This window comes from Rhinatrema bivittatum, chromosome 6 (genome assembly GCF_901001135.1).
Source record: "Rhinatrema bivittatum chromosome 6, aRhiBiv1.1, whole genome shotgun sequence".
Taxonomy (NCBI): domain Eukaryota; kingdom Metazoa; phylum Chordata; class Amphibia; order Gymnophiona; family Rhinatrematidae; genus Rhinatrema; species Rhinatrema bivittatum.
The window spans coordinates 272770782-272794426 of NC_042620.1; the positions used below are offsets into that span (position 1 = coordinate 272770782).

Sequence of the window (23645 nt, forward strand, 5' to 3'; positions counted from 1 at the left end):
CCCGTCCAAAGGAAGAAGCCATAGGGGGCAGACTTGTCGTCCTATTTTACCAAAGATGGGTCGAGATAACTTCGGACAAGTGGGTCCTAGCCATCATTCGAGAGGGATATTACCTGGATTAGTTTGTGGAATATTACCTGGACAAGTTTGTGGAATCCCCCTGCCACGAACCTTCCAAGAGGATGGCAGTGGAAGCTACACTGACCAGATTACTAGCCTTAGAGGCCATAACACCGGTGCCCACACAACAAATAAATACTGGACATTATTCCATCTATTTTATCATTCCCAAGAAAGAAGGAACGTTCCGGTCCATCCTGGATCTCGAGTCAGTCAACCGCCACCTGAAGATTCCTCGTTTCCGCATGGAAACCCTACGCTCGGTAATAAGGGCAATACAACCGGGAGGAGTTCCTTACATCCCTGGATCTGTCGGAAGCCTACCTACACATTCCGGTCCATCAAGAGCATCAGCATTTTCTACGCTTCACGATCCTGGACCGCCACTACCAGTTCCGGGCACTACCATTCGGGTTAGCCACAGCACCCCGGACGTTCACGAAAATTATGGTGGTAGTGGCAGCAACACTGAGGAAGGAAGGGATCCTTGTACACCCTTATCTAGATGATTGGCTGATCAGGGCGAAATCCCCAGAGGAAAGTCACCAGGCGACCAACAAAGTCAAAACTCTACTGGAGAGTCTCGGGTGGGTGGTCAACACAAACAAGAGCTATCTGCAGCCCTCCCAGTCTCTAGAATACCTGGGAGTTCGGTTCGACACCAAACAAGACAAGGTCATCTTGACACCGACAAGGAGATCAAAACTGATGACCGAGTTGCGAACCCTGTTGAGCGAGCTTCGCCCCACGGCATGGGACTACCTCCAAGTCTTCGGCCTCATGGCATCCACACTGGAAGTAGTGCCATGGGCAAGAACACACATGAGACCTCTACAGCGCTCACTACTATCACAATGGAATCCACTGTCCCAGAATTACACTGTACGTCTTCAGCTCCCGGACAAAGTTCGGACCCAACTACGGTGGTGGCTACAAGAAGGCCATCTGAGCCAGGGAGTGAGGCTATCCTCACCAACCTGGATCCTGCTCACCACGGATACCAGCCTACGAGGATGGGGAGCACACTGCCAGGAGCTAACCACCCAGGGGCAATGGAACAAAGAAGAGTCGGGATGGAACATCAATCGCCTAGAAGCCTGGGCAGTCAGACTAGCCTGCCTACGGTTCGGTCACAGACTCCGAGACAAATCAGTCAGAGTCATGTTGGACAAGCCACAACAGTGGCCTATATCAACTGTCAGGGAGGAACCAGAAGCCAACAGGTGTCTCTGGAAATAGACCCCCTAATGTCATAGGCGGAAGCGAACCTTCAAGAGATCTCGGCCGTTCATATCGCCGGGAAAAAAACGTCGCGGCGGATAACCTCAGCAGAGAAAGTCTAGACCCAGGAGAATGGAGACTGTCGACCACAGCGTTCCAATTGATAGTAAACCATTGGGGAACAGCAACCATGGACCTCCTGGCAAACCTGTCCAATGCCCAAGTGCCCAGCTTCTTCAGCCGCAGACGGGAATCTATGCCCTGGTACAGACCTGGCCACAGGAAAGTCTATTATATGCCTTCCCACCGTGGCCCCTATTGGGCGCAATCATCCACAAGATAGAACACCACAAGGGACCAGTACTTCTAGTGGCCTAGGACTGGCCAAGAAGACCATGGTACGCAGACGTGCAAAGGCTGCTGACAGGGAAACCCCCCCCCCCCCAGGGAACCCCATGTCAGCATACCATCACACAGGGATCTGCTCCAACAAGGGTTGATCCTCCACCAGGATCCAGCTCGATTCTCTCTTGCGGCTTGGCCATTGAGAGGACTCGCCTGAGGAAGAGCGGATGCTTGGGGGCAGTAATTGACACCCTGCTCTGAGCACGCAAGTTCTCCACATCCCTAATATACATAAGGATTTGGAGAGTATTCAAAGCCTGGTGTGAGGACCGTGACATCATTCCACACTCTGTCAAAATTCCTGCGATTTTGGAATTCCTGCAGAACGGCCTACAGAAAGGATTGTCTCTCAACTCCATCAAGGTACAGGTGGCCGCATTGTCATGCTACGGAACCAAGAATGAGGGTGGCAGCCTAGCCTCTCACCCAGATGTCTCCCGTTTCCTGAAAGGAGTCAAGCAGATCCAACCACCCCTAAAGTTGTGGGTGCCTCTATGGAACCTCAACCTGGTCCTAGATTTCTTAGCAGGAGCCTCCTTCAGACCGCTTCGTGGCCTGTCTCTCCGACTATTAACATTGAAAACAGCATTCCTGGTGGCAGTCTGTTCAGCCCGTCGTATCATCGAGCTACAAGCACTGTTCTGCCGGGAGCTGTTCCTCAGACTCACTCCGGGAACCATCCAGTTACGCACGGTCCCGTCCTTCCATCTCAACCAAACCATCTCGCTACCATTGCCAGATGAGCATAAGAATTCGGAAGAGTCTCGCAGTCTGCACCATCTGAACGTCTGCAGACTCTTAGTCCGATACCTGGAAAGGTCGGAATCCGTACGAAAGATGGACGATCTATTCGTCCTTCACAGCGGGAAGAAGCAAGGGGAAGCGGCCTCGCGAGCAACCATAGCCCGCTGGATCAAAGAAGTCATTAAGGTGGCCTACGTAGAAGCAGACAAACCGCTGCCTTTACAAGTCAAGGCCCATTCCACTAGAGCCCAGGCAGTGTCCTGGGCGGAAACCAAGATGCTGTCACCCGCCGAGATCTGTCGGGCGGTGACATGGTCCTCCATCCACACCTTCTCCGGGTTCTACTGCCTGGATGTTCAGGCTCGAGGGGACACAGCATTTGCAAAGGCAGTACTAAGTGGGCCACGGGCAGCCTCCCACCTGGTTCGGGAGTAGATTTTATACATCCCATTGGTCCTGAGTCCATCTGCTATACCCTAGGAAATGGAGAAATTACTTACCTGATAATTTCGTTTTCCTTAGTGTAGACAGATGGACTCAGCATCCCACCCACGGCTGCCGTCATTCATGGAATTCTTGGGCAACATCCCCGAGAGCGAGTTATTCACAGGTAAGCCATGCTTTCCTCCAGTTAGGACACCCATCCTTCCGGGTGTCGTCGTTTCTCAGTTCAGGGCACTGGCGGTCTCCAGCTAAAACCAATTCTACCAGTTCAAATTAATCAAGTTATTCAAGTTATTCAGTCATGCATATATCCACAATTGCTTTTCGAGGAGAATACTGAAGAGCTGCACTTCCTGCAGGGGTATATGTACTAGGACTGATGTCGGATTGAAATCTGATCCGTCTCCAACTGCTATCAGGAGTACACTATACCCATTGGTCCTGAATCCATCTGTCTACACTAAGGAAAACTAAATTATCAGGTAAGTAATTTTTCCAATGTTTTTCCGTACTTCGACTGGTTGATCAAGAGCGACTCTCAAACAGGGGTCCTAAGTGCTCTGGCCCAGACAGTGCAGGCGCTGTAGATGTTAGGGTTCCTTATCAACTACCCCAAGTCTCATCTCTGTCCGTCTCTTCAGCTGGACTTCATAGAAGCCATGCTGGACATGGTGCAGCAAAAAGGGTTTTTGCCCAGGGGTCAGGGTCTCACCCTCGCCTCGCTAGCCACCTTTGTCTGGAACAGTCGGTGGGTGTCCGCCTGCCTCCTGCTCAGTCTGCTAGGCCACATGGCAGCTTCCGTCCATGTGACCCCTCTTGCCCGTCTGTACAAGAGGGCTCAGTGGACCTTGTGGTCCCAGTGGCGACAGGACTCCAAGATCTCGAGATTCCTGTCGCAGTCATGGACCCTCTGTGAGCATCTCTGTTCTGGTGGAAGGACCTCTCCAACTTGGAGAGGTGGGTTCACTTCTATGTTGCTCTGCCTCAGGTGATCCTTACCACCAATGCCTCTCCTCAGGGCTGGGGAGCCCATACATACAGGAGCCACACGCAGGATGTCTGGACTGCCAGCAAAGCCCACTGTCAAACTTTCTGGAGCTGTGAGCAATCTGTTACGCTTTGTGGGCGTTTAGAGTCTGGTTGTTGCACAAGGATGTCCTGATATGGATGGACAACCAGGTAGCGATGTGGTATATCAACAAGCAGGGTGGCACGGGCTTGTCTTCCTTTGCCACGAAGTGGTTCACGTGTGGAGCTGGGCCCTTTCACAGGGGATGTGTCTACGAGCTACATACCTACTAGGACATCTCAATGTGCTGGCGGACCTCTTAAGCCTCTCCTTCCAGCCACATGCGTGGTTCCTCAATCTGGAGGCATTGGCCGAACGATTTTGACGTGGGGTATGCTGGATGTAGACCTCTTCACCTCCCCATACAATCACAAGGTGAACAGGTTCTGCTCCCTAGTGTCGGGGGGGGGGGGGGGGGGCCAGACATCCAGCCTGCAATGCCTTCTCCCTCCACTGGGGGAGGGGCCTGCTACATGTGTAGCCCCTTCTACCGCTCCTCTTGAGGATACTGCTGAAGTTTCAGCAGGAAAGAGGGACCATGATCCTCGTGGTGCCTTCTTGGTTCCGACAGGCCTGGTTCCCGCTTCTGCAAGACCTGTTGGAGCGGGCACCCATCTAGCTAGGGACGGCACCCGACCTCATTTTGCAGGATCAGGGTGCCCTGTGCCATTCGAACCTCCGGGTGTTAGCCCTGAAGGCTTGGATGTTGAGCGTGTAGTCCTCCAGCCCTTGGCACACTCAGACCGTGTCTCCCAGTTCCTGGTGGTATCTGGGAAGCCTTCCACCAGGACATCCTACAGTCTGAAGTGGAAAATATTTTCCATCTGGTGCATGGACATGGTTTGATCATTTCTCATGCCCCCTTCCCTGGCTGTTGGACTACCTATGGCATCTATCCGAGACTGGGCTTCAGATCAGCTCTGTCAGGGTTCACCTTAGTGTGCTGTTAGTGTGTACCATCGGGGTGTCGCTGGCACACCCATTTCGGTCCAGCCTTTAGTAGGCCGTTTCATGCGGGGCCGCCTCCAGCTGAAGCTCCCTCTTTGGCCTCTGGTGGCATCCTGGGACCTTAATTTGACCTGGCGTGGCTCATGTGCCCTCCCTTTAAGCCGCTAGAATCATGAGACTTGAATTTTTTCACTTGGAAAGTCATATTCCTGGTGGCAATTACTTTGGATCATAGAGTCGGTGAGCTTCAGGCCCTTGTCACATACTCACCATATACAAGGTTTTTCCATGATCGTGTGGTCTTGCGTACGCATCCTAAGTTTCTGCCCAAGGTTGTCACTGATTTTCATATCAATCAGTCTATTGTTTTACCCACCTTCTTTCCGAGGCCTCACTCCCACTCGAGGGAACGGGCTCTTCATACATTGGACTCTAAAAGGGCCTCTGCTTCTGTCTAGATCACACTGCTAGCCACAGACAGTCCACTCAGCTCTTTGTGTCCTTTATTTCCAACAAGCTGGGAGTGGCGGTGGGTAAACAAACTTTGTCGAATTAGCTTGCAGATTGCATCGCCTTCTGCTATGCGTAGGCAGGCCTTCCACAAGCCGGCAGAGTAAAGGCTCACTCTGTGCAGGTTATGGCTATGTCTGTGGCTCACTTACGTGTAGTCCCCATTGTCGAAATTTGCCGGGCCGCAACCTGGAGTTCTCTTCACAAGTTTGAGGTTCGTTATTGCTTGGATAAAGACTGGCGTCGGCAGAGTGCTTTTGGTCAATCTGTCCTGCGCAACCTGTTCCAGACATGAGGCCAACTGTATGCTTCTCTGGGACCCAGACAGTCCCCTGATGACCTACAGTGCCGCAATTGTGCCCGTTGGCTCCTTGTTCGGTCGCTGTCGGTCTCTCCTGTTCTCAGGGACAGTCTGGAGCTTGGTATTCACCCAATTGTGAGGACTACCATCCTGCTTGTCCTAGGAGAAAGCGCAGTTGCTTACCTGTAACAGATGTTCTCCTAGGACAGAAGGATGTTAGTCCTCAGGAATCCCCAAGGAGTTGGGTTCTCCTAATGGTTTGTTTTATTTTTTTCCCCTTCAGTTATGAGACTGAAGGGGGACCTCGCATGGACACGCAGATAGCAGCATGCTGGTCAAAGCTTCTAGAAACATTTGACAAAATATTTCCGTGCCGGGCACCATTGGATGATGTCACCCACATGTGAGGACTAACATCCTGCTGTCCTAGGAGAACACCTGTTACAGGTAAGCAACTGCACTTTCTTCCACCTGGTGGAGATGGAATTGCCACTCACAGATGCAGAAGAGAGTATACGCCATCTTATTTGATCCATCACTGAGGTGTTTGATATCATTCATTGGGGTGCGCCGAATGGTTGGTTGAGAGCCAGTAGCCTATGCAATGATGTTCACAAGTTAGTGGACATTCCCTGCCTGGATGATCTTTGTCTGAGAAAAGCTCAGGGAAATGATGGCTTAAGTAAAAGAACATGTGAAGGTCCAGTACCTATCTACAGGCACGGTTATTATGCTTTTAAAAGATTACATTTCCAGAGATGCCTTTTCCAGCAATTCCAGCGATACTGGATGCCACCTTTACTTCCACAACAGCAACAACCTCCAACTCACTCTTGACAGTGTAAGTGCTGTCAACCAAAGACAACTCAAGTCCAACCAAAGCCTGGACCAAATTTTTTACCACCTTTCCAGTAAGGGGATATAATCCATTGTTAACTGGAAGAGTGGTGCAAAATCACCACTGGGTTCTCAAAATTATGGAGACTGTGTACTGCTTGCATTTCTCCTTGCTTCCCATGCTTCATCACTCAGCCTTCAATCCGGATCAGTCTCACTTTGATGCAGCTCCTCCTGGAAGTGGAGTCGCTCCTGAGATAGTGGATGATAGAACCTATTCCTCCCCAACACCATGACCAAGGGTTCTACTCCCACTACTTCCATATCCCCAAGTAATCCAGGGGACCGAGACCCTTCTGGGTTTAACAAGTGTGAACAAGCATACACTTAGAGAAATTCAAAAGAATTACCTTCACACATTTCTCCTTTTTAACCAGAAGGGGCATTGGATGAGCACTTTGGATCTAAAGAATACTTACATTCATATTCCCATCCATCCCTCCCATTGGCATTACTTGCGATTTATGGTGAACTCTTCCCACTATCAGTACTTAGTGCTCCCCTTCGGCCTTCTGAGGGTCTTCACCACGTGTCAAGCTGTAATAGCATATGTGTGGCATCAGCCTTCCCTTATAGGACGACAGGATTGTGATAGCGAATTCCAAGGAAGGTGTGCTGACCTCCCTGTGAAAGTAAGTACAACTGCTACAATCACTAGGATTCCTAGTGAATTTCGAGAAATCGACTCTAATTCCTTCCCAGAAAATCAAATTTATTAGAGCGTGGATAGATTCTCTGCAGGAGAGAGCATTCCTCCTGTTGGATTAAGTGAATGCTCTCAGATCCCTTGTCTACAAACTGTTCACTATGAATCAGTCAATTGCCACAGAAGTTATAGTCATTCTGGGCCACATGGCAACAACGATTCATGTAGTTTTACTAACCTGCCTTCATCTACAGCACCTACAGTGGGGTCTCTGCTCCCAATGGACAAAGCTCACTCAATCCCTGACAACCAAAGTAAGAAATTCACAGCAAATGAAACAGGATCTATGCTGATAGCTAGATCCCTGCTTCCTCCAGGGGGATCTCTGCTCTGTTTTACTTAGTCGTAGAGTTACATTGGTGATGGATGCCTCCACAGAAGCTTTGGGGGGGGGGAGAGACCCACATTAGATCCACATTAGACCCTTTTGAACTTGAGGAACATGGTCATTCATAGAAAGTTAGTTTCAAATCTACCTTACGGAATTGAGAGCCAAAATTCACTCGCTTTTTCAAGAAAAGACCATTTTTATTCTAATCGACAGCCAAGTAGCCATGTTATATGTGAACAAGCAAAGGGGCACAGGGTCATGATGTCCATGCCATGAGGCATAAAGATTTGCCTCAGCAGAGTTTTTTGACTCTTACAAATAGCCTCTACTGTAGTCAACAACCTACAGACTATTCAGTCTATGGGGACTTCCAGCAATTGACTGACTTGCATAAGAGCAAAATCGAAAACTGGAAAAGCTTTGCTCCATTGTCCCCAGTGAGCACAGATCAGCTCAGGTTGCTTTTCTGCTCAGTTGGCATGCAGATCTTGTTCACATTTCTACCACTTCCACTGCAAATAGCTTTCAAAGACTAGGCCCATCTGATCCTCATAGCTCCAACATGGCCCAGACAAGTATGGTTTGTGTATCCTAGTAGAGCTGTTCAACAGTCCTCCAGTCCCTCTCAGGCTTTAGTCCATTATCTGCCTTTATACGCAATTCTTCCATGATTGGGTAAGTGTGGAACACCACTCTGTTTCTACCAAAGATAGTATCAGTTTTTCATTGTGTTACCTGTATTCTTCCAGAGGCCTTACACTGTAAAAGGGACTTCACTTATTAATAAAGATAGACTTTGGTCCTATCATTAGGCTTCACAAATATTTGTGTCTTACGATCCTAATAGACTGGGGATAGCAGTGGCCAAACCTACATTATCCCACTGGATAGCAGATTGCATCACGCACCACTATACGCTAGCAGGTCTACAAATTAAAGACACCATCAGGGCTCATCAAGTTAGACCCATGGCTGTATCAGTGGCTCATCTGCAAGATGGCTGAAGTGGGATATGATAGAGGTTTATAAATTCATGAGAGGTCTAGAATGGGTAAATATTAATCAGTTATTTACTCTTTCAGATAAGAGACATAGAAATATGATGGCAAAAAGACCATATGGCCTATCCGCCAATTGTTTGCTTTATAATTCTCCACCGAGAGGCTGTTCCACACATCCACCACCTTCTCTGAAAAGAAATATTTCCTAAGATTACTCCTGAGTCTACTCTCTTTCAACCTCATCTCATGACCCCTCCTTGTTCTACAGCCTCCTTTCCATTGAAAAAGACTTACATCCTGTGCATGGAAACTTTTGAGAAATTTTTCTCTATCATATCTCCCCTGTGTTTCCTTTACTCTAGGGTATACATGTTTATATCTTTGTCTATCCCCATGTGCTTTAGAATGAAGACCACTGACCATTTTAATAGCCACCCTCTGAACAGACTCCATCCTGTTTATTTCCTTTAGAAGGTGCAGGCTCCAGAATTGTACATAGTATTCCAAGTGAGGTTTCACTAGGGACCTATACAGGGGCAATATCCCCTTCCTTTTTTATCTGCTGACCATTCCTCTCACTATGCAGCCAAGCATCTTTCTGGCTTTTATTGTCACTTTTATCCACCTGTTTGGCCATCCTAAGATCATCAGATAGAATTATCCCCAGATCCTTTGTGCTTAAAATAATTTCACTTCCAATATTTTATCTTTCCCCTGGGTTTTTGAATCCTAAGTGCATTATTCTGCATTTTTTTTAGAATTAGCTGCCATATCTTAGACTTAGACCATTCCTTGAGTTTATTAGATCCCTCCTCATGTTTTCCACTCCTTCCTGGCAGTCTGCCCTGTTTCAGATTTTGGTGGTATCTGCAAAAAGATAAATCTTTTTGACAGTCCTTCCGTTTTGTTGCTCACAAAAAAATTGAAAATAACCGGTCCAAAAACTGATTGCTGAGAGACACAGCTAGTAACAGTCCCCTCCTCAGAGAAAGCTTAATTTATCACTACCCTTTGTTACCTCTCACTCAGCCAGTTTCTAACCCAGTCAGTTTCTCTAGGATCCATACGAAGGGTGCACAATTTATTTATAAGTCTTCTATGTGGAACCATGTTGAAATCCAAGTACACTATGTCTAGCGCTGTCCCTTGATTCTACTCTTTGGTTTCCCAAGCAAAGAAATTGATGAGATTCATCTGACAAGATCTTCCTCTAGTAAAATCATGCTGCCTGGGATTTTGCATCACTGAATTCCAAAAATTGCACTATCCTCTTTTGGCAGCGATTCTATTAGTTTGCTTACCACAGAGGACAGACTAACTGGCGTGTAGTTTCCAGCCTCTTCCTTACTTCCACGTTTATGAATAGGAACCACATCCACCCTTTTCCAGTCCTTGGAACTACTCCAGACTCTAAAGAAGCCTTGAAAAGGTCAGTCAGCGGAGCTGCCAGGACATCTTTAAGTTCCCTTAGTACCCTCTGATGTATCCCATCCAGCCCCATCTACTTTAAATATAATTATCTCCTCTTGAACACACTGTTCTGAAAATCAATTGAGGTTTACCTCACTTCCAATCTTATTTGTGTTTGTTTTATGTGGTCCTGCTCTATACGCTTCCACAACACTGAACAGAAATATTAAGCAATTTTTCTTTTCCCCTCAGCCTCTATGTATTCCTCCCCTTCACCTTTGAGACTCACAATGCCACTTTTGCACTTACTTTTATCATTAACCTATCTTAAAAAAAAAAAGTCTTGTTCCTCCATTTTACTGTATTTGCTATTTTTACTTCTATTTAAATTTTCACATTCCTGTCTACTTTCCCAGCTTATCTTAATTTTTCCATATATTGTCATCTTTCTTAATCTTTCTATGATCTATTGTAGTTTATGAATGCTAATCTTTTCTCCCTTACATTTTCAGCTACTTCTTTAGAAAACCATGTCTTGTTTTCTTTTTTCCTCTTCCCTTTATTTACAGTACTAACAAAAAAAAAAATTAGTTGCCCTTATGATGTCTCCTTTTAGTTTTGCACAAAAGGAGTGTGGAGTAAAGGGCACACACATATAGGGGAAAATTATAAAACAGAAAAAAATGTGTGGTTAAACATACATTGTTTAGAGCCAGCTGGACCATGTTATGGTTTTTCCACAGAGATGAATTGCTGGCCCTGGTTTCCCATACTCTGTGAGTTCCCAGCATGGATGCTATGTCAGAACCAAAGAAGAATCCTATCCTGGTGTCTACGAAAAGCCTCTTGCTATTTCCTGATGCTGGAAGCCATCCAGAAGTTGATTGACCTGGAGTGGGACACCCCGGAAGCCAGCTTTAAAGGAGATTGGGCATTGGAGGCCTTGTACCCTCTGGACCCGGCGGCCAGAGAACACCTCCATTTCCCAAAAGTGGATGGCCTGGTCTGCGCTGTTTTGAAGCGAACAACTGTCCCAGTAGAGTGAGGAGCGGCCTTGAAGACTGCGCACAATAGGTGGTTGGAGTCCATCCTTTAGCAAGCCTTTGACACTACCGCTGTGACACTGCAGATTGCTTCCTGTTGTGCCCTGGTAGCTCGCTTGTGTCTGCTTCTCTTGAGGGAGGCAGATAGCTCAGGGGCGCATTCCAGAGAGGCAATGGAGCCTCCACTGCCTTTTTAGTGGATGTGGGCTCTGACCTAGTCCGTACCTCAGCCAGAGAAGTGGTCTCTGGTGTTGGCCAGAAGACGACTATGGCTGCTAAACTGGTCAGCAGACGTAACCTCTAAGGCAAACCTCACAAAGATGCCCTTTAAGGGATCCCTCCAATTTGGAAGTGAATTGGAAAAGTTAGCTAGTAAGTGGGGTGAATCTCCAGTGCTGTGGCTACTGGAAGGTAAGAAAAAGGTTGCAGCGCCCCTCCCCCATGAGGGGGTCAGGCCAGGGGCTCCCAGCGCTTTCGGCCCTACAGAAAAAACTCATCATTTCAGACATCTTGACCCTTGAGAAGATCTGTCCTTTCGCAGCTGACAACCAAAAAGAGGAACTGGTTCGGACTTAGGTTCGACCCGAACTTCCCAATGAACTTTGGCTAACATCCATGAGATGAGGAAACAGTGGGCCAACTATCCGTTTTCTATCAACTGTGCGTCAAGATTACATCAGACAAATAGGTACTGGACATCATACAAGAAGGATACACTCTGGAATTTCGCAGCATCCCTCAGGACATGTTCATGATGTCACCTTGCCACTCCCAGCATAAGAAACTGGCAGTGGAATCTACTTTGATAAGGCTCCTCAGCTTGAGGGCTATAACTCTGGTACCTATGCCCCACGTAAATATGGTGACTCATGAACAAAATGAGAAGCTTGGGAGTAGGCGCCAAGGTGGTAGAGTGGAGTACAAATTGACTGACAGGAGACTTCGCCTAATAGTAAATGGAACCTATCTGAAGAGAAAATAGTATTAAATGGTGTGCCACAGGGATTGGTTTTGGGATCATTTTTGTTCGATATACTTTGACATCGCAGAAGAGATAGAAGGTAAAGTTTTGTCTATTTGAGGATGATACGAAGATCTGCAACAGTGTACGCACCTGAAAGAGAATGAAAAGTGATTTAAGAAAGCTTGAAGAAGGGTGAAAGACTTATCAGCTGCAATTCAGTGCCAAGAAATACAGTCATCTATCTGGGATACAGTAATCGAAAAGAACTGTATGTGATGGGGGGTGAAAGTCTAATGTGCACAGACTGGGAGAGGGACCTTGAGGTGATAGTATTGCAATCTGAAGGCAGCGAAGCAATGTGACAAGGCGATAACTAAAGCAGTAGAATGCTGGGCTGCATTGAGAGGGGATTAACCAGTAAGAAAAAGGAGGTAATAACGCTCTTGTGCAGGTCCTTGGTGAGGCCTCACCTGGAGTACTTTTTTCAGTTCTGGAGCCTGTATCTCAAAAAGGATAGAGACATGACAGAAGAGGTTCAGAGAATGGTGACCAAAATGTTATGGGGTCTGTATCAGGAGACTTAACCGAGGATAGGCTGAAATATTTGAATAAGTATACCTTGGAAGAAAGGAGTTGCAGGGGAAGTACCTGAAAAGTTTTAATGATGCACAAACTTCAAAACTTTTCTGTTGGAAAGCAAACTGTAGAATTAGGAGTCATGAAGTGAAACTCCAGAAGGGATGACTCAGAGCCAAGGTCAGGAAATATTTCTTCATGGAGAGGGTTGTGGATACCTAGAATGCCCTTCCGGAAGAGTTGGTGAGGATGGAAAAAATAAACAAATTCAAAAGGGCATGAGAGAAACACTATGGATCCCTAAACACTAGAGGTTAGAAATGAAGAAAAGGGTACATGAGGTAACCTGCAGAGAGGGTCAGTTACTACCCTTAACAGAAGACATGGATATTACTACCCATAACCATTTAGCCTTGATGCTTTTGATGCAATTGCAACAGTGCTCTCCGCTTTGATGGCGGAGGAGGAAAAAGGGAGTTGGATTCAGAGACTGCCAATGCTGGGCCCCGATTATTTTTTTTTTTGGTCCGGGGTACTGATACACAGAACACAGATATTAGAAGGAAATGGGCTAGATACAATTCCCTTTACAGAAGAGTATGTATGGGAAGAGCTAGGAAAACTGAATTTGGATAAGTCCATGGGGCCGAATGAGTTACATCCCAGGATACTATGAAAACTCAGATGTCCTGGTGGGTCCACTAAAGAACCTGTTCAATAGATCTGAAGAGAGAACCTTGTTAAATGGAGTGCCACAGGGATCGGTATTGGGATTGGTTCTGTTCAATATCTTCTAGTGACATTGCAGAAGGGATAGAAGGTAAAGTCTGTATGCAGATGATACCAAGATCTGCAAGAGTGGACACGCCAGAAGGAGTAGAGAGAAAGAAAAGTGATTTACGAAGGCTTGAAGATTGGTAACTGGTATTCAATGCAAAGAAGTGCAGAGTCATGCATCTGGGATGTGGTAATCCAAAAGAGTGGTATGAGGGGGGCTGATATGCACAGACCAAGAGCAGGATCTTGGGGTGATAGTGTCTGGCGATGTAATGTGGCAAGGCAATAGCTAAAGCCAGAAGAATGCTGGACTGTATAGAGAGAGGAATAACTAGTAAGAAAAAGGAGATGGTGATGCCCTTGTACAGGTCCTTGGTGAGGCTTCACCTGGGGTATTGTGTTCGGTTCTGGAGCCCTTATCTTAAAAGGGATGGAGACAGGATGGAGGCGGTCCAGAGAAGGGCTACCAAAAAGGTTTTCTGGTACTGATCCCACACCAATGAGGAGAGACTGAAGGATATGAATATGTATGCCCTAGAAGAGAAGAGGCGCAGGGGTGATTTGATAAAGACCTTCAGATACCTAAAAGGTTTTAATGATGTGCAAATGTCAAACCTGTTCCATTGGAAAGAAATCAGTAGAACTAGGGTTCATGAAATGAAACTCCAAGGAGGGACGCCTTAGAACCAACGTCAGAAAATATTTATTCACTTGAGAGGGTGGTGGATGCCTGGAATGCCCTTCCAGAGGAGGTGGTGAAAATCAAAACAGTGAAGGAATTAAAAAGGGCATGGGCTAAATACTGTGGAACCCTAAAGGTTAAAGGATGAAAATGAAGAAAAGAATGCATGCAGTAACTTGATGGTGCAGTGGATATTACCCTTAACCAGTAAGCCTTGATATTGTAGATGCATTACTCCATTATTACTCTCTGCTTCAATGGCAGGGGGAAAAAGGGAATATTCAGCACCCGCTTTCCTAGCATGCCCCCAGACACCTCTGCATTCAGTATTGAAATTAGGGGTCGTGTTGTCAAGGAGGCGCTAGTTTGATTGCGTGCTGAATTTAGTGGTGTCCATTTTCCTAATCGGCACATAGCCACAGGTTCAGGAAACGGATGCTTATTAACTGATTATCTGTTTCCCGAACCTGACAGCTGACACTTTTTTTTAAAAAATCTTAATATTGCTGTGTGTTGGACGTGCTAATCCCCTTTTTGCATAAGGGGATTAGGTTGCGCCTTACCAAGCCATGTACAACTTCAGGTTAAACAGTGTGCTCGGCTGAGCGCACTGTATTGCATTGTCCCCAATGAGGGCTGGTGTGGAAACTGATAAGGATGGGGGGGGGAGGGTATCGGGGAACTGGATTCAAACAGCAACCAACAAGGGCCCTGACTTTTATGGTCTGGGAAACATATAAGCATGGGATTACCTACACGGAATAGACTTTTTGCACAGACTGAATGGACCATTTGGCCCTTTTCTGCCGTCATTTCTATGTTTCTGTGTATTAGGGAAAATGTGCAGGACTGCTTCTATGGCCAGGTACAAAAGTAAAGCACATTCAAGCAGCATTGTCTGAATTATCAAATGTTGCTAGCAGTAATTTTATTATGAATTTGACAGTTGCTTGGTTTTGATTGTAAAAATTACTACCGTTAATATAAGGCTTGGGGGTAACTTACATGGAGCGGCAGTTACTATCTATGGTAGCAGCAATTGCTACCATAAGACATTTTGTTGGGTAGGCTGGATGAACAATTTGGTTTTTGTCTGCTGTCATTACTATGTTACTATGGAGATGCCATAATTTTAGATCAAACTTAAGTCCTCACAAAACTGCAAGAGTTGTACATAAATATGGCAGAATACAAAATATATTCAAAGTTGCAGACTAAGAATTTTTTTTTCATTGTTGATTTCACTTTGTCACATTTTTTATTTCAAAAGAACTACATCTTTGGATTTTTTTAATGTTGGTTTGATAAAAATGCATGGCACTCTACAAAGATTCCAGTTATCTTTGTAGCTAAATCTCTGCAGCTGGTTTTCCTTTGAAATGCTCTTACCAGGTAACTTAATTATGCAGATGTCGCTAATAAATAGATATGTTACACTAGGGAGTTTCTTCTCGGTTCCTGCTTTCTTCTAGTGCTAGTTACCATGGACCCTGGCTTTGGCCTCTTTGTATTCACGGTTGCTGCTAGAAAGCTTAATTCAGGTTTGCAGTTGCAGCTTGGTGCTGATAAGTCCTGTTGTGATATTCTTGAGCTGCTAGCTTAGGGTAATATTTGCACATGCTGCAAAGAGCTGTCTTTAATTCAGGGAATATGGTAAACCTACTTAATCCCCATTTTCCCCTTGGTTTTCTTTTTCTTTGCCTGTCTCTTCTTCATTATATTACATTTCACTGTTTATATTGTGCAGTCCACTTCTGTTCTTGCCATCTCTATCTTGTAGCCTCCTGGGAGTTAGAGGAGGAGTTTTGCTCTCTCTCATTTCTCTACTCCCTTCTCATTCTCTTATGTTCTTTCTGCAATGCAGGCCCTGCCCGACCCTGTAGTCTGTGCAGACGGAGTTTATCTGAGCCAGTATATTATAATAATACAGATCGGGTTGTGTACCAGTTCTGTAGTCCCAGCTGTTGGACCAAATTCCAGGTAGGAAAATGCAACTATTTTTTCTTTTTGATTAGTCAGCAGCTCTGCGATTCATCTGCCTACCACCTCCCCAAGGAATGGGAGAAGGCAGGAAGTTGGAAATCAGAGAGAATTACCTTACTAATTTATTTTGAAATTGATGATCTGACTGGTTAACCATGTTCTAAATGTGTATATAAAATCATTTCTGGGGGCTGCTGCACACAATGAGGCCAAATTTAGTGCTACATAGCCAGAAAAGTGACAGTAGCTGAATATTTGGCTGTCATTATCAATTTGCCACTTAGCTGGAAATCTACTTCAGCTAAGTACATACGGGCCGATTCAGTAAAAGTCGTAGGAGAGCGGGCAAGCGCACAGGCCACTCTCCTGTGTGCGCGATTCAGTATATAAATGAGGGCCCGCGGTAAAAAGAGGCGCTAGGGACACTAGCGTGTCCCTAGCGCCTCTTTTTTGACAGGAGCGGTGGCTGTCAGCGAGTTTGACAGCCGACGCTCAATTTTGCCGGTGTCTGTTCTCAAACCCGCTGACAGCTACGGGTTTGGAAACCGGACGCCGGCATAATTGAGCATCCGGTTTTCAACCTGCGAGCCGTGGGCCGATTTAAAAAAAAATTTATTTTTTTTTGAATTTTTAATTATTTTTTACTTTGGGACCTCCGACTTAATATCGCCATGATATTAAGTTGGAAGGTGTACAGAAAAGCAGTTTTTACTGCTTTTCTGTGCACTTTCCCGGTGCCGGCAGAAATTAACGCCAGCCTTTGGGTAGGCGCTAATTTCTGAAAGTAAAATGTGCGGCTTGGCTGCACATTTTACTTAGTGAATTGCACGGGAATAACTAATAGGGCCATCAACATGCATTTGCATGCTGAATAGCAGATAAGACTTTTCTGGCTAGCTAGTGACTTATTCAGGGATATTCAGTAGCCTAACCATGCTGCTGCATATCCCTTGTAAGTTAGCCGGATAAGCTTTGAATATCTATCTGTCGTTTTCGGCACTGTCTCAGTGCAGTACTGCACATTTTCATGCAGTGGGACATGGGTTTGATTTGTGGGTCAGGTCTGGGGATGCTGTAAAGAATTCACAGCCCCTGGACTGAGGGAGGCCAGTCATTGCACAACAGTAACACCCAGTGATCAGATTCATAGCACAAGATCGTAGGTCCCAGAAGGCGTTTTAGTGTATGGGACGGGATTGTCATTGCAGTAACTAGGCCAGGTATGTTTTGGGTGTGGAGGGTTCTAAAATATAGGAAAAATACCTGGGTAGTTGGGAATGAAAGCTTATGACACAGGATCCCAGCTCCAGTTTCTGTTGAGCTGGAAGCCAAAAGGACTCCTGCCCTCACCCAAAAAAGGTACATTTTTCTTGCTTGATCTTTGATGTCACCAGAACTTGAGTGTAAATTATAGCTGACTTAATTTATATGTAAAATTTCTGTGCTATAAGTTTCTCTTGCCAGTTCCTTCTTTAGTAATGACTTTGAGGTGGTAATGCAGCTCTTGTCAAAGGGCTTGTGAAACCAGTGAGAGATTACCATTAACAAGAACTACAAACTGTGAAAGGTGGAACAACTAATTTTGTAATAGCATTTCTCACACAGGCACATGGTGGATAACGGTGTAGAGATCCACAATCTTCCTTTATTTTTCTTTATAAATGTTAACATAATCATAAAAGCAATAAACTGCTTCGTGAGAAAGAAATGCAGAGATCTTTACAAAACGCATCCAGTTCAAACGAAATATTTAAACCCAAACTGAAGCAACATATATTTACACACCGCTCTTGCATACATGAATCCACAGCTATGATGGAGAGTCCATGTTAATGGAGTAAAAAAGTAAAGATAAGGCATCAGGCAAGTGATTGACTCAAGCGGCATCAAACTCCGATGTCCAAATACAAGTGAAAATCGTGGTGGATCAATGGCGGAGCGCTCCAAAGCCTGAACTGTGGGCGGCGGAAGTGAGATCTTATCACAGGCTCATGCTAGGGAGAGATCATAAAAATGATGACTTAACTTATAGTATCTTGAGAGAGAGCAATAGAAACTGCTTTATCTTCCTCTGTTACTTATGATACATAAGGAAATAGTAATTTAATAGTTCAAAACTAGCACGTCCTAATCATTTTTCTAAAAATAAAATGCAAAAAAGTGAAATATGAGAGATGCACAGAAGAGAACATAAAGTGACCTAACTTTCAAACATCTGTGCATGGCGGCATAAACGCACGTAGTTTTACCATAGTATTTTTACAAAGTATGTGTATCTCATACATGCAAATTATAAAATATGCATATGTTTTCTCTACAACATATGCGTGTATGTAGGCCAGTGTGCGAAGACATGCATGCAATACATTGAAATCACATATTTACTCACCTATTATAAAAATATATGCATATATATTTTACATGTAAAAATAAAGTAGGGTTTACTAGCATAGGTCAGAATTTCCACTTATCAATTAGTATATTTTTAAACATATGCACATGAGTGAAATTACCAGTTTAACTAATTGGTCCATCAGTTTGCCCAGTCCTTCTCCTGTCATAGAGACCCTCCTCGTTCTTCAGCCTAAGCTCCCCCTACCCTGGTTTCACCCAGACCTCCCATTCAGTCAGTGCTTCACAATAAACGCGTTTAATAACACACCGGATAATTAACAGGTATAAAAACATGCGAGTAAGCTGGAAAATGTATGCGTATAAGTGTCTTTTAAAATAGCAATGCATTCATTACGAATATTGGTACCAGAATCGGATACATCATCATTATGTAACACAGATCTTGGCTCTGCAATCCAGGGCCACCCTGGAGCGGAGCTTGTATACCTGAAGAGGTGAGGCCAGCAGGCTAGTTGGTGAACATTCACAGGAGCAGATTGCAGGGTATAAACCCTGGAGAGAGATAACATTGCAGAAATACTGGAACAGAATTACCGGACAGAAACACTGGGACAAGATGATAAAGCAGGACACTGGAACTTGATTAGAAGGCAAGAACACATTTATAGATTAGGAACACTGAAGCATAATTACCAGGTAGGAATACTGGACATGGTTACAGGACAGGAACTCTGGAGCAAGATCAGGATCGCAGGCTGGATGGGTAGTGCTTTCACAGGGCAGATGCTGAGAAGATTGTTGGACCAGCACTGTATGCCTTCTGGATATGCCTTAAATACTGCTGACAATTTGGGGCAAACCCAGTGCTGGTCAAACAAGGATGCTGTAGAGGCGTGTCTAGCTTTCCCAGGAATACAAGGTAAGAATGTGAGGACTCCTGAGAAAGCCAGCAGTCTCTGCATCCCTGCAGTAAGTCCATGGACTGAAGGTCCCAGGGCCACGGGTTCAAATCCTGTCAACCCTGACACATTATCATTTTTACCTGACCAAGAGGGCCATGCTGTTATGCAAAGCTATGTTATTTGTACACAAATATATGAAGGATATTAAATTGGTTATGCCATCTCAGCCAGTTTCAATCCATGAGAAGTTTACTTCTTAATTAGACTCTTAATCTCAATCCCACCTTATCAGGAAGTTTTTGCATGATCAGCTAAAACAGATATTTCCTACATAGTCAAAGGAAAAGTCACTATCACAGGAAAGGCATGTTTTGAATGTGATTTGACCACCACAATTCTTATGGCCCTTCTACTCTTCACAAAAAAACACTGAATGATGTAGATCTATTAATGTGGGAGTGATGTATTCGTATCATTAGGTACCAGAAATGAGATGCACAGCGAAATTCAGCAAGAGCTGCAGTGACTTGATGTGAGTTTGTGAAATGCCAGTATATAAGCTATTGCAGTAGTCAAGAATTGGAAAAATAGATATTTGAAGTACAGTATGGAAGTCTGATGTATGTAGAAATCTTTTGACATTGGAAATTCCTCGTAGTCTGTAAAATCCTTGTGAAATGTGAAATGACTTGCTTATGTGAGGACAGAAAGAAAGAGTATTGTCGATGAAGAAATGTTATGGAATTTTCATTGAAGGTGGAATGGGGACTGTGAATGACTAGAATTCAGTTTTGGACATGTTAGGGATAACTTGTTGTGTTTGAGCCAGGAGGTGATGGCAGAAAAGCAGATGTGAAGATTGTCTTAAGGTGTGCTTCTAAGATGGTTCAATGCAAATAACAAATTGTATGTTGTCGGCATACAATTTGTAACAAGTAGTCAGAGAATCTTGCAGATATGGGATAGGTATACATTGAATAGAGCAGATAAAAGAGCAGAACCCTGTGGAACACCGGTTTTAATGGGAGAATGAGGAGAAAACCATGTGAGAACTTGTACCATTGTACCATTGAGACGAAATTCTTGAAGACGGTATAGTAGTTTGTCATGATCAACTGTAACAAAGGCGGAGGAAATGTCTAAAGAGACAAGACGATATTGTTGGCCAGAGTCAATACCACGTCTTGAGTGTATCTGTTAAGGACAAAAGAAGAAGTTCAGTATTAAGGCCATGTCTAAAACCATATTGATAGGGATCTAATAAATCATATTTCTCAAGATGGTCCATAAGTTGCGACAGGACTGCAGATTCTAGGATTTTTGAAATGAAGGGTAGTGCAGAAATTGGTCTATAGTTTGTTGGCTCAGTTGGGTTGAGATTGTTTGTTTTTTTTTAGGAGTGGGCGAATAACTGCTTGTTTCAAAGATGTAGGGACCCAACCTTCATTGAGGGAGAGATTAATCAATTTGGAAACAAAAGGAGCGTTACGACAAGCTTTGAAGAGCGAGATAGGACAGCATGCTGCCGGACAAAAGGTATTGTTGGATTTGGTAATGAGATTTCCAATTTCTAAAATTGAAACGTGCTCAAAGTTTTCCCAAAACAAGTTGATAATCAGCTCAGGATTAGTGTACCACTGGGGTATTGAAGAAAAAGATAGACATGGTTTCTCTATTTTGAAGTTAAAGATGATTGAGAGAGAATTTGCAGTTAGGGTAGCAGGAGTGGAGGTTTGTGAAGGAGATGAGTCTGTAAGTCTTCTGACTATAGCAAAAAGAATTTTGGGGTTGTATCTGATATTTCGAATTTTTTGTGAAAAATGATCTTTCATAGCATTATTTACAACGGATTGAAAAGTTACTATAAGTGGGTGAAATGATTGAGCATGTTCAGATTTGGGTATTTTTTTCCATCTTCTTTACTACTTTCTAAGTAATTGGTGTGTATGAACAACAGTTTGAGATTTTAACCAAGGTGGTGATGTAGATTTCAGGTGATTGAAAGGTTTGAGAGGAGCTATTTCAGTAAGAACAGAATCATGAATGGAGTCCCATTCCTGTACTGCATCTTGGATATTATTAAAGGATGTGAGATCTAAGAGTGGAGAGATTGTAGCAATAAACTTTTCCATATCGATGGCACCACTTTGGAGCCGTGGCAAAGAAGATTTTGTGGGGTTTCGTTTTGGAACAGCACCAGGAAGATGAAACTTAATGAGGAAATGATCTGACCAGGGCACTGGTGTGATGTCAGTAGTTTGGGACGAATATGAGCAGATAGATTCATTGATGAAAATGAGATCTAGGGTGTGTCCCAGCTTGTGAGTAGGAGCGTTAATCATCTGGGACCATCCCAGGGAAAGAGAGAATTTGAAAGAAGAGCATGCACGGAGGTGAGAGAGAGGCTGTATCAATGTGTAGATTGAAGTCACCTAAAATTATCATTTTATTGAGATCAAATTTGGAAAGTAGTAGTTGTTCAAAGAATGGAGAAAGATCAGCAGATAAAAGTTTTGGGGGGAGCATAAACTAAGCAAATGTTAACATCCATTTAATGAGACAGTGATCATTTCAAGAGAAGAATTGCCATTTAGGTGTTAACTTTAACATGCCATTTGGATTTATGGAGAATTAAGAGTCCCCCACCATGTTTTTTGGAGCGTGGCTGGGAGATAGCAGAGTATTGGGAGGAAATAGTAGTTTTAGGACGGCATGGTCAGAGTCTAATAACCATGATTCCGTGAAACAATAGAAGTCTAACTGTTCACTGTTTATGAAATCACAGATTAAATGAGACTTAGTTTGACGGATTGAGCATTAAGAAGAGAAAAAGAAATTGGAGCAGGAGAACAATGAATAGGAGGATTTGTTAATGGGAATCGAGTGATGCAACATGGTTGAGAAAACTTATTGTGGTGGTGAGTGAATGTGTGTTCGCCATATCGCCCTTGATCCATGATTGGAGAGATGGAAAAGATCTCCTGTGAGAATAAATCAGGACTTAATGTATACTTGGCAGCACTTGGTACGCAAGAAGGAGCATACAAAGGAGCTACTTTGTTGCGCTCCTTCGTGCACGTGACAGAGTGCGCACGGCACCCCCGGCGTCCCGGGCCAGCTTTTGAGGCCCCCAATCGGGGGGCAGGGCTAGTCGCCGTCACTGTGGTAGAAGCCAGTGAGGTGAGGAGGCAGTACCAGGTCTCTCTCCCTGCAGGGCAATCCTCCATTGGACCTGTTTATTCGGATTTTCCATCAGTTGGTCTTACATGATTTAGCACATTTTGAGGCCCAACGAAATAAATGCATCATAATTTGTCTCGAGAACTTTGTGAAGCATTAGAGCCTTTTATCTAAATCTACTGAATTGATAATTAAACCAGCTGACAAAGGAGGAGTGATAGTGGTACAAGATCATCAGCAATATATTGCCTCTGTGATGTTACATTTGAACAATTCAAAATATTACTGTAGATTAACTAGTGACCCGACTGAAAGATTACAGAAAAGCATAGAGGCAATTGTTCATACAGCTACAGGTTTAACAGAAAAAGAAAGAAAATACTTAACAGGTCTATGAGGATGGTTTACTATTATCTATTCAGTACCCAAAATACACAAAAGCATGACAGCCTCTCCAATTCGACTGATAGTGGCTTTAAATGGGGCAGTATTGGAACTGCTGGCTGTGTTTCTAGACTGCTACAACCACTAAGTTACATTCCAGTACTATGTAAATAGTTATCGTTGTTTTTTGTTCTCATTCCTAAAAACCTTTCAAGCCTCTTATCTTCTCCCAGTTCCTCCTCCCCTGTTTTATTGTAACGTTTTTTGCTTCTTGTCACCTGTTAAATGTTCTAGGTCATCACCCCCTTGTTTCCTGTAAACCGGCATGATGTGATCCTATCATGAATGCCGGTATAAAAAAGCTCTAAATAAATAAATAAAATAAATATCATCTTCTACAACCATTATGTTCAACTTGCTATATCGTATGTAAAAAGATACTGCACATTTTTATCTATATTGTTATAGAAGTCGGGAGCCATCTATTCCATTTAGCCACCACTTCTGAGAAGTCAGATGGATGCATCAGGGCAAGAATCGCTGCATAAAATTGAGAACACTTAATACGTTTACCATCTGGCCCTTGAAGCAATTGATGGAGCTTGTCCGGATAGGTGAATTGTGAGTTTGAGATTAACTGTTCCAGTATAAAGTGCCTCAGCTGTAGGTAGCAATAAAATTCTTTGTGTGGA

At 44.3% G+C, this 23645-nt stretch overlaps 1 protein-coding gene across 1 annotated transcript in view; it reads left to right on the forward strand.

Annotated features, from left to right (window-relative positions):
• Positions 1-23645, forward strand: part of ZMYM3 (zinc finger MYM-type containing 3) — a 453384-nt gene that overhangs the window by 134067 nt on the left and 295672 nt on the right. The window contains 1 exon segment of the mRNA XM_029607228.1: positions 16014-16129. Coding sequence (XP_029463088.1) covers positions 16014-16129 — 116 coding nt within the window.